At 43.1% G+C, this 12436-nt stretch overlaps 1 protein-coding gene across 2 annotated transcripts in view; it reads left to right on the top strand.

Moving 5' to 3' along the window:
• The window catches only part of sorbs3 (sorbin and SH3 domain containing 3), a 49085-nt gene that overhangs the window by 205 nt on the left and 36444 nt on the right, over positions 1-12436 (top strand). Inside the window, exons 2-3 of one of the 2 annotated variants that reach the window (XM_072553845.1) lie at positions 4392-4701; positions 12340-12408. In XM_072553845.1, coding sequence (XP_072409946.1) covers positions 12361-12408 — 48 coding nt within the window. In that variant the 5' untranslated portion in view covers positions 4392-4701; positions 12340-12360. Of the gene's footprint in view, positions 1-4391; positions 4702-12339; positions 12412-12436 lie in introns of both variants that reach the window. The other variant, XM_072553844.1, reaches the window with a different exon arrangement.

The following is a 12436-nucleotide window of genomic DNA, read 5'->3' as shown; positions in this document are numbered from 1 at the left end:
AGCTGGTTTGGAATAAACAGTTTTTGTCAGAAGCCACCAATGTGCTGCTTCTAATCTGTTTCTGAGAGGCTCATGAACAAACTGTGTGTGATCAGAATAGAATGGCTCTGGGTGTGTACAACTTTGTATCAGTTTTTCTGAGACTGTGTCAGTGTGCCTTACTGTTTACATCACTCTATCTGTCTGTGTCAGTGTGTGTGTTACAGTCTGTATCACAGTGCCTGAGATTGTATCAGTATCTTTCTCATCTGTATCACACTGTCTTTTGACAATGTGTCAGTTTGTGTTACAGTCTGTATCACTGTATCTGTCTGGCTGAAAGCATATCAGTCTCTTTTCCAATCTGTATCGCAGTGTCTGAGAGTGTGTCAGTGTATGTTATGGTCTGTGTCACAGTGTCTGTGAGTGTGTCAATGTGTGTCTTGGTGTCTGTCTGTTTGGGAGTTGGTTTTCACTTTGTGTTGCAGTATTAACATATCTGAAAGTGTGTCTCAGTGCCAGTGAGCCTCTCTCAGTGGCTGTGACTTTCCTACTGTTTAAGCAGATTTGTGTAAGTTTGATCATGTGTTTCATTATGTAGGTGAACATGGTGAACATTGTGTCCATTTGTGAATGTAGATGTGTTTTTTCTGCATGTTATAGATCTTTGTGTCTGTGCTTCTGGAGCGTGTTCCTGGATTTGATTTTGAGTGTTTGTATATATGCGTGTACTTTCCAATGTATTTGTGTGTTTGATTTTCTGTGCAAGCATACTTGACTGTGTTATTGTGCGCACACACACGTGTATGTGAACGGGTGAACGTTTACATGTGCGTAATCTTATGTTTACGCTGAGGATTTATCTGTCTGTGTTTCATATTGGTGTGAATGTCTGTTCATTGTTGTGTTGCTTCACCTCTGTCAGTTGTACATGTGTCTGTTTGTGTTTGCATGCTTTTTTTTGTGTGTCTGTGTGCACACTCCAAGGTGTCTATTTCACTCTTGTCCCAGTTTTCTTTGACATAATTTCTGACTTGTTTTGTATAAGAGGGTCAGAGGCACTGTTGCCTGATTCCGGGCAGGGATTTGGTGAGGGATGATCAGCAGTTCACAGCCTTTCTGGGTCTGTGCGGAATCTACAAAGTCAACCAAATGGGAACTGGAGATCTTGGCCATTGTTGGCAGTAAGACAATTACAATCGTGATGAGGCGGATTTGTAAACTGCATTGGTGAAGGTGGCCTTAACTGGCCTCAGTACAGAAGTAAACTTTCTAGAGCTCATCTGGTGCAGTGACGGTTTCCTTACATGTCCCAAAGGACTGGGTTCAAGTCCCACCTGCTTCAGAAGTGTGTTGTAATGTTCCTGTACATGTTGGGTAGAAAATTTCTATTCAAAAATTTCCTTTGGAGGCAGCTTACACACAGCAGTGGGACATTGCAGTTGAAATGGGTAACTTTTTCTGAAAGAACAAAGTGCATTTCCCTGGACAAGAGTTTTGAATAGGTATTAACAGATGAAGCATTGCAGTCAGTGTCAGAATGCAGGAAATATAATGATGACAGAAAGCAGCAAGGATATAATAACTGGGGATTGTCTTTTGTGGTGTTGCTTCAGGGATAAGAATTTGCTAGGACACCATGGAGAGTGATCCTGTTCTTCATACTACACCATACAATCTTTTACGTCAACCTCAGAGAGTTCAGTGTGGTGTTCAGTGCCTCATGTGACAAAAAATTACATCTGAAGTGCAGCACTCTCTCAGTATTGACCTGACAACAGTGCAGCACTCTCTCAGTACTGACATGAGTCAATGTAGACGGGAACATTTGAACAGAATTAGGCCATTCAGCTCATTGTATCTATTGTAATATTAAATATGATCATGGCTGATTAAATACTTAAATGCCTATTAATCACACTCTCTATAACTCTGCATGCCATTGACAATCAGAAATGTATTTATATGTGTCCAAGGAATGAGATTCCACAGCCCTCCGTGGCACAGAATTCCAAAGATTCAGCACCGTTGAGTGAAACAAATTCTCCTTACCTCGGACTGAAGTAGTACCCCCCTTTATTTAAATTGTGTCCCCTGGCACTATACTCCCAAACCAGTTGAAACATCTTACCTGCATCTACCTGTCTATCCCTTTTAGTATACCCAAAGTTTCAATGAGATCACCTTTCTTTGTTGAAAACCTGTGACAATACAGACCCAGTTTCACCAGTCTGTCTTCACAGGATCGTTGCACCATCCCAGGAATAAGTCTGGGTGAACCTTTGTTCACTCCCTCGGTGACAATAATATCTTACCTGAGATAAGGAAACCAAAACTGGACACAGCATCCTGATGGGGTCTAACCAAGCTCTTATGAAGCAAAAGCTGACTCCTCCCATCCTCAAATCCTCTTAGAATAGAAGGCAATATTCCAATAGGCTTCTTAATAACTTGCTGTTCCTGTTTGTTAAGTCTTCAGTGACTTATCAACAAGGACCCTAGTCCCAACATCTACACTTTCTAGCCTCACACTATTAAGAAATATTTTGCATGCCTGTTCTTCCTACCAAAGTGGATAATGTCACATTTTTCAACATTATATTCCATCTGCCATGTTTTTGCCCAATTGTTAAACCTGTCTAAATTCTCCAGACGCTACTTTACATCTTGTTCATGACACACATTCCCATTTAGCTTTGTATCAAGTGAAAATTTGGAAAAATTGCATTATATAATTGCTTTGGGTGTGAACTCAGGAGGTATAGTTAGTAAGTTTGCAGATGACACTAAAATTGGAGGTGTAGTGGACAGCGAAGAAGGTTACCTCAAAGTACAAAAGGATCTTGATTAGATGGGCCAATGGGCTGAGGAGTGGCTGATGGAGTTTAATTTAGATAAACGTGAGGTACTGCATTTTGGAAAGGTAAATCAGGGCAGGACTAATACACTTAACGGTAAGGTCCTGGGGAGTGTTACTGAACAAAGAGACCTTGGAGTGCAGGTTCATAGTTCCTTGAAAGTAGGCTCATAGACAGATTGGATAATGAAGATGATGTTTGGTATGCTTTCCTTTACTGGTCAGAGCATTGAATACAAGAGTTAGGAGGTTATGTTTCGGCCGTACAGGACATTAGTTAGACCACTTTTGGGATATTGTATGTAATCCTGGTTTTCCTCCTATAGGAATGATGTTGTCAAACTTGAAAGTTTTCAGCAAAGATTTACAAGGATGTTGCCAGGGATGGAGGGCTTGTGCTTTAAGGAGAGACTGAACACGCTGGGACTGTTTTCCCTGGAGCATCGGAAGCTGAGGTGTGATCCTACAGAGATGTATAAAATCGTAAAGGACGTGGATAGGGTAAATAGACAAGATTTTTTCCCTGGAGTGGGAGAGTCCAGAGATAGTGAGCATAGGTTTAGGGTGAGAGGGAAAAGATTTAAAAGGGGCCTAAGGGGCATCTTTTAAATGCAGAGGGTGGTGCATGTTTGGAATGAGCTGCCAGAGGAAGTGGCGGAGGCTGGTACAATGACAACATTTTAAAGCCATCTGGACAGGTATATGAATATGAAGGGTTCAGAGAGATATGGGCCAAGTGCTGGCAAATGGGACTAGATTAATTTAGGATGTCTGGTTGGCATGGTCAAGTTGTCTGAAGGGTCTGCTTCCTTGCTCTACATCTCTGTGAGTCCATGGCTGTATTTGCTCTAGTGTCTTAAGTGGGAGTACTCAGACTCTGGGGTGACATAAGCTATCACTGACACTCTGTTGGATGTGACTTACTGAGTACACCAGTGAGTGGAGTTGCAGAAGGAAAGGGAAAGCCTCTGTCTACTTCATTCACGCTTAGGTTGAAAATTATTGTGTTCTGCCATGATGCTGCTCTGACAGATACTCTTCATGTCCCTTGCTCATAGCTAGCTTCATTGGGCATCTAGATCAATGGGTATTCGAGCTTGAGTGAAGACCCTAACGCAGATCATTATTGTCTTCGCTCAATGTTGTTTCTGATCAGAGCGAATTCATCGTCATCATTGTCTCACTCATCCCCACCTACGCACTAACTGCATTCCTTGCCACCCTACTCTGCTACCCCATGACTCTACCCTATCACACACCTCACACTGCCCTTTCTCTCCCCAACACTCTCCATTCCTCCCTCTCCAACATCTTTGCCATCCCACCTCCCTCGCTGCTTCAGCAACCCACACCTGAATCTTGGATCTCCAAGTTGTGGTTCTTGCCACAAACACACAGTGTAGTGAGGCCTGTGTAAATATTAAGTCCAATGCTCTTTCTTTAAGAACCCCAGCTTGATGCAGCTCACGTGAGCATGAAACAATAAAGCTAATTAAGCAGCGACAGACTTTCCCTGAATTACGTTGCTCAATTCTCCCTCTTTCTTCTACCCCAGCTGCCAAGAACTGTGCCACTGATTGAACAACTGAGGGAAAGAGGAGCTGCCTTCAACCCAACTCGTCTGCTGGCCTCAGCTCTCTCTCCCACAAAGGAAGAGACTTTACTTTTACGAAGTTTCACAGAGTTGGTGCCAGGAACAGCACAGAGGGCGGCACAGGAACTGATCAGTGAGTCACTGATCCCTTGAGCTACAGCTTTGAATGGATGCACACAGCTCAGTGAACTGGCAGTCTTGCCTTTAACCCTTCAGTAGCAAGACTACAGAGAGAGCTTGGCAGTGATTTACAGACTGGAGTCCAATCTTGGTGAGTTTTATGATATATACCTGATTATCCAGGGGTGAGTTCCAGTGCTGAATCTCATCGATGGGTCAGTGTGGTTTGTTGCTGTTCAGTTGTGTGGTTTGATGATATTGTTTGGTTAACTGAGTACCAGTAACCAGAGCTGAACTAATAACCAAATTGCTGTTTGATGTGCTGGTCAGTTAACTGTGTCCTCACACTTAATGGCTTGTGCACCTCATAATGTGGCATATAGACAGAGGGCAGCTGTTCAACTAGAGTAGGCATCATGATCAGAACCAATCACTTCTTTACCACAATGATGCAACTTCAGGTGCCTCTTGATAAACTCCAGCACAATGAGCAAGACTGACAGTCCTAGCCCAATGTTGAGTGAGTTCCGCACTGTCAGAGGATCAGTAATGAAGGAGTGCTGCATTGTTAAAGTCAGTATTGAGGGATTTCTGCACTGTCAGATGGTCATTACTGGCGGAGTGTCACACTGTTGGAGGGTCGGTACTGAAGGAGTGCTGTGCTGTCAGAGAGTCAGTGTTGAGAAGGTGCTGTTAAATTGAAGCCTCATGTGGGGATATAAAAAATGGTACAGGCACATTCTGTCGCTAGCTAACATCTGTCTATCAGATTAGCTGGTCGCTATCTCAGTGCTGTTTTTGGGAACTTATTGTGCACTAATTGGCAGTTGTGTCCGCCCATTAGAACAGTGAAAATCTTTGTGAATTCTTTTGTTCACCACCTACTTACTTAAGGCTCTCCAAGAAGAAGTGAAAGGTGTGACAGAACTGTTAAGTTTTTCCTGTGGTGCCCTGGCTGTGAGAAATTAATCCAGAGAGAAGACTGGTATATAGTTCTGCATCAACCCAGCCCTCTCTGTCTTCCAAGTTCACAGAGTCCCTTTGCAATAAATGTGTGTGTGGTTTGGCTCAGTGTTATGGAAAAGAATGAGTAATATTGGCCATTTGGAAAGCTATATACAATTGCCGGATCCAAGCAGTGGCAGCTCGGGGAATGAGTGTGTCTCAGAGAGAAACAGAATCTAATACAATAACATGTTGAATTCTGTGTATTGGCCACTCAGGAACTCCACAGTGGAGTCTTGTACTAGTCTGTACTGTTATAAAACTTGGGAACAGCATTGATAATGAAATGCACAATATTGAGCATCTCATATTCAAAATTAAACCTGCAGTAGTCACAATTCAGATTAGATTAGATTAGATTACTTACAATGTGGAAACAGCTCCTTCGGCCCAACAAGTCCACACCGACCCACCGAAGAGCAACCCACCCATACCCCTACATTTACCTCTTCACCTAACACTACAGGCAATTTAGCATGGCCAATTCACCTGACCTGCACATCTTTGTGACTGTGGGAGGAAACCGGAGCACCCAGAGGAAACCCACACAGACGTGGGGAGAATGTGCAAACTCCACACAGTCAGTTGCCTGAGGCGGGAATTGAACCCGGGTCTCTGGCGCTGTGAGGCAGCAGTGCTAACCACTGCTTGTATTCAGCTTGTAATATTCAGCATCACAATATTACCCGTATGAAGTTTTGAGATAACCCTATGAAATGCAGGAAGAGACCTCCAATATACAGTATTAACTATTTCATCTGCATTATTAACTCTGCCATGTAAATAGAAACCCAAGTGCACTCTTAGGTCTGAAAGTCAGTCATCTCAGCTCCAAGACATCACTGCAGGAGTTCTTCAGGATAGAGTCCTAGGCCCAGCCATCTCTAACAACCACAACCATCTTCCTTCCTGTCAGATATGGCTCCAGCCAATGGAGAGTCATTCCCTCATTCCCTTTCATTTCCAGTTTTGCTGAAACTCCTTTGTGCCACATTAGTCAAATGCTGCCATGGTTTCGAGGGTAATCACTCTGACCTCACCCATTAGTCAAAGAAGCATAGAATTTTATAGTACAGAAAGATGCTATTTGGCTCACTGTGTCTGACCCTTCTCTGAATAGAGTGACCCAGCGAGTCCTGTTCTCTCGCCCTACCTCTGTAGCTCTCTAAGTTCATCTCTTTGAAATATGTATCCAACTCTCTTTGAAACCTACGATGGAACCTGCCTCCACCACCCTCCCAGGTAGTGCATTCCTAACAATTCTGAGTAAAGAAGTTTCTCCTCATCTCACTCCTAGCTCTCTTGCTGAAAATCTTGAAATTGTGACCCCTTATTACGAACTAGTGAAATCAGAATGTCTTTCTTTACCCAATCAAAATTGTTCACAATTTTGAATATCTCAGTAAGGTCTCCTCTTAATCTTCTCTGCTCCAAGGAGAATAAGCCCAATATCTCTAATCTTTCAATGTATCTAAAATCCCTCATTCATGGTATCATTCTATCCAATCTCCTTTGCACTCTCTCCAGGGCTTTAACATCTTTCCTTTACTAAGGTGCCCAGAATTGAACACAATACTCTCAATGTGAGCTGACCAATGGTTTCTTTTTAAAGAGGTGTAGCATCACTTCCTTGCTTTTATACACTATGCCTCTATTTGTGAACCCAAGGGTTGAATAAGCCTTCTTGATAACTGTTTCAACTTGCCTGGCCACCTTCACAGTATTATGCATGTGGATTCCCTGTGTTCCTGTACTCCCCTCAGAGTTGTACCATTAGCCTGTGTTGTCTCTTCATGTTTCTTTTACCAAAATGCATGACTTCACATTTCTCTGCATTGAACTTCATCTGCCAGGTGGGAGAAAGTGGGGACTACAGATGCTGGAGATCAGAGTCGAGAGTGTGCTGCTGGAAAAACACAGCAGGTCAGTGAGCATCTGAGGAGTTGGAGAATCAACGTTTCGGGCAAGAGCCCTTCATCAGGTATCACCCTGATGAAGGACTCTTGCCTGAAACATCGGCTCTCCTGCTCCTCAGATGCTCCCTGACCTGCTGTGCTTTTTCAGCACCACCATCTCAACCTTCATTTGCCAGGTGTCAGACCATTTGGCCAACTTGTCAGTGTTCCTCAGAAGTCGCTCGGTGTCGTCCTCACAATTCACTATCCTCCCTCTGAACATTTAGAGATTTTGCCTTCAACTCCCATCTCTAAATCACTTATATAAATCAGCAAAAGCAAGAGTCCCAACCCAACACCAATCCATGGGGAACACCACTTTCAACCTGCCTCCAATCTGGAAAATATCCATCTATACCTACGCTATCTTTTAGCCAACTTCTAAACCAAGTTGCTAAGGCCCCATCAATCCCAAACATTTCTAATTTGCTAACCAACCTGCCTTGGGGCACTGTATCAAATGATTTCTGAAAGTCCAAATGTACAACATTCACAGCATTGCCCTCACCTGTGTAACCTCATCAAAAAGTCAAATTAATTTGATATGACCGGCCCTTGACAAAGCTACATTGACTGTCGAGTAGTAACTTATTTTTCTCCAAGCATATATTTATCTTTTCCCATATTATGGCTTAGATGAGTTTTCCCACTCTGAGATCAAGCTGATGGGTCTGTCGTGGGCTGGAATATCCTTTGACCCTTTCTGAAACAACAGTGTCATATTTCCAATCCTCAGTCCCCCGGGGCAAATCCTGTGTTCAGAGTGGCCTGGAAAAGTCAACGGCTTCGTTACTCGCTCCCTCACCTCTGTCTCAGCAATCTATAATGCATTCCATTGGGGCCTGGCGACATCTCTCCCTGGACTCCTTCAGCAACTCTTCTTTATCTATCACTGTATTGCTCAGTTGCTCAACATACACATTGTCAACTGGATCATTGTTACACTTTTCTACTTTGGTAAAAACAGAAGCAAAGTACTCATGATGTACCTCTGCTAGATCCTTTGTTTCAATAAGCAGCTTACCCTGCTTATTCCTTATGGGCCCCCACTCTATCCTTTGCTAATCTTTCACTATCAATAAGTTCACCAAATGTTTTAATGTTTGTTTTAATGTAGCCTGCCATCCTTTCCTCATTCTTCCTCTTAGCCTTCCTTATTACAAACTTTTGCCTCTCTCCTGCTATTGAGATGTTCTTCCTGACTTCTGTTGTAATTATTGTTCCAGTATGCATCATATGCCATCGTCAAAGAGTATCGTGGAGTTTGGTGGAAGCCACATACCTTACAGTCTTATCCATTGATGGGCAGGTTACAATTGGAGATAGAGCCTAAGTTGTTTGGTCCAGTAATAAAGTGAAGTAGAGTGGTGCTGGAAAAGTACAGCAGTTCAGGCAGCATCTGAGGAGCAGGAAAATCGACGTTTCGGGTTTTTACCTAGTTTTCACCTAGTAATAAAGTGACCTTTCAAATAATCTGTGCTGAGCTCCTTTGGCCAGTAATATGAAATGCATAATTTGAATCCATTTCAACACTATTTTGGTTATTAATTTATCATCTGAAGCACTTTATTCATCACCAGTTGCTCTGAATAACTCTATGATTTCCACCAAGCAGTAAATGGATGTTTCGAATCCTGTTGCAAAGAAATTGGAAAGAGATTAATGATTAAATTGAGGCAGCAACTGAATTTATTACTACGTTCAGTCAGTGGTAATTGTATGTTCAATTGTATGTTCAGTCAGTCAGTAACTCAATAATTGCACTGAGTAAGTAATTTAGCAAAGTAATGCAGCAACGTAAAAATAACCTCAGTCCTGATGTAGTTCATCCCAATCCTCATAATCACCACAAATCTTAATGTCTCTGTCAGTTCCCCTCAGTGCTCACTCTATTCATTAAGGTCACCTTAGGGCTGACCTGTTTTCAAATGATTGTAATCTGCAAAGATAATTTGTCCTTTAAAGAGTAACCGTGGTGGAATTGCCCCCAAAAATATCAGGATCACATTTTGATTTCATACTTTTCGTGATCTCTGATGACTCATCATGGGTTCTGGGTTTTGAGTGGCAATATTTCCTTGAATTTCAACAGACAAGTGTGTACACTGGGCTGGGCTTGCATTGAACAAATCCGGTCCTTCTGATAATGGTCGCAGCTCCTGAAATCACTTATTAATCACAATAACCACAGTTTATTGTGGCTATAGATTATCACCATGGTGACTGAAGGAAACTTTTCTGTTCCGGTATTAAAGTGACAGAAAAATCCAAGAATCTGAGGAGAGAGTGCATGTGTATCTGTGGGGGGGCGGGGAGGGGGGGGGGGGGGGGGGGGGGAGTGGGGGGGGGGGGAGGGGGGGGGACAGGAATAGGAGTAGGCCATTCAGTCTGCCCCACCATTCAATTTGTGACAGACTGCAGACTTCCATGCCTTTTACTCACCCCATCCACATAGCCCTGAACACTATTGGTAAACAGAAACCTATCAATCTGTGCGTTAAACATACTCAACAGTCCTCTGAGGTTGAGAATTCCAAAGTGTCACAACCCTCTGAGTAAAATAACGTCTCCTCATCTCAGCCCAACATGGTTTCCCCTTAGTTTTAAATGATCCCCTTAGTTCTAGATTCCCCCAACCGAGGAAACATCTGAGTTGCCTCTACCTTATGTAATTATCCCTTCGCGTATTTGTAACTTTCACTGAGATCAGCTCACGTTCTTCAGAACTCTACAGAATACAGATCCATTTTGTCCACCAAGTCTCTCTTCATGGGACAGTTCCACCATCCTGGGAATAAGTCTGGTGAACCAGAAATGGATTCAAAATTATGCACTTCATATTACTGGCCATGGGAGGTCAGCTCAGACTATTTGAAAATGCCACTTTACTGTTGGACCAAACTACCAGTCTCTATCTCCAATTGTAGCCTGCCCATCAATGGATAAGACTGTAAGGTATCTGGCTAGTCCCAAACCTCACGCTGGCAATAATATTTTCCTGAGGTAAAGAAACCAGCTGCACAAAATACTCCTGGTGTGGCCTAACCAAGCTCGTATCCAATTGAAGCAAGACCTCAGCACTGCTGTCATCAAATCCTCTCAGAATTAAAGTTAACTTTCTAATAGGCTTTTTAATAATTTGCTGTTCCTGCTTATTAGCCTTCAGTGACTTAATAAGGACACCGAATCCAACATCTACACTCTGCAGCCAAAGTGGGTAACTTCACATTCATTATATTCCATCTGCCATGTTTCTGCTCATTCACTGAGTCTATCCCAATCCTCTAAGTTCATTAAACATGATTTCCTATTCACAAATCTCTGCTGACAATGCTCAACCTGATCATTGTTGTATAACTGCCTGTTCGCACCATCCTTTTTTTATAGATTCTGACATTTTCACTCTGACTGATGAAAGGTAGCAAGTCTGTAGCTCCATGTTTTCTCTCTCATTCCTTCTTAAATAGTGGAGTGATACTTGCTACCTTCAAATACACAGCAATCATGTGTGCTGTTTGTCTGTGCATATAGACCTAAATGCCTCCGTGTATGTCTGTCTGTCTGTGTGGGTGTGTGAGAGTACAGGAGCGTGTTCAGAGAAGGTTCACAATAATAGTTCCAGGAATGAAATGCTTGACATATGAGGAAGGTTTGTGGACTCTGGACCTCTACTCGATGGAGTTAAGGAGGATAAGGGGGCATCCAATTGAAACCTACAGAATACTGAATGGCCTGGATGAAGTGGACGTTGGGAAGATGTTTCCATTGGTAGGAGAGACTAGGACCCGAGAACACAGCCTTCAAATAAGGGGAAGAGCTTTTAGATCGGAGATGTAGAGAAACTTCTTCAGCCAGAGAGTGGGGAATCTGTGGAATTCATTGCCACAGAAGGCTGTAGAGGCCAGGTCATTAAGTATATGTAAGACGGAGATAGATAGGTTCTTGAGAATCTAGGGGATCAAGGGTTACAGGGAGAAAGCGGGAGAATGGGGTTGAATAACTTATCAGCCTTAATTGAATGGTGAAGCAGACTCGATGGGCTGAATGGCCTAATTTCTGCTCCTATATCTTATGGTCCTATGATCAGTGTCAGTGTTCCTGTGCACTCATGGGCAAGTAATTGGGATGGATTTTCCTACACTCTGTTACATTGCTATCTGACAGTTTGCTGTCCTGAGATTTCTAGCATATCCATTGTTAGCTCCCTGATCATAGGGAGTGAGAAACCTGGGCTGGTAGACTGTTTTGATGTTCACTTCTGCTCCTGTTTTGAGGCTCCTAAATATATTTTGGTTCTGGTGCTTAACTGGACTAACAGCAAGACCCAGCATGTCTCTCACAACATTTATGTTGTCTTGTGTGTGCGTGTGAGCTGGCTTTGTGTGGATTCATAGCCTGCTAATGGGCTGTGTGCAGACAGGGAACACTGACACTCTGAGCAGTCTTTACACTGGAGCACCTGCACACATCCAGCTCCTGTTGTGTGCTCTGGTGTGACACTTGTAAGTCAGTCAGTGTGGCACCGAAGCATCTGTTATCATAACACTGAAGCCAGACATTGTGTTACAGGGAACAACATCAGTTGTATTGATGAGCAGCCTTGTTTACTCAATGACCATGTGGGCTGGAGTGATCTTGGAATTATCTGCCTGCAGAATGGCTGGACAGTGGGACTTTCTGGGTGCTGAGAACGCCTTTATTGGGTGCTTGTGTTTTTTGTAGTCTGTGTCCTTCCTTATGTCTTGGTGCTGGGTTTGGAGAAAGGAATGTGTGGCCCTCAACTGGCTGTTATGTTTTCTTATTTACCCTTTCAATGTTTCTCTGTACAGATCCGTAAAGAAAGCCAAGGTATGGAACTGAAGCAAACATTCCCCACAGCTTCCAGAATGGAGTCACAGGTAGTAGTATCTTATACCTGAGGCTTGT

Source organism: Chiloscyllium punctatum, chromosome 35 (genome assembly GCF_047496795.1).
Source record: "Chiloscyllium punctatum isolate Juve2018m chromosome 35, sChiPun1.3, whole genome shotgun sequence".
NCBI lineage: Eukaryota > Metazoa > Chordata > Chondrichthyes > Orectolobiformes > Hemiscylliidae > Chiloscyllium > Chiloscyllium punctatum.
Note: the sequence above shows the minus strand (reverse complement) of the source record. Positions and strands in the feature narration are given on the sequence as shown.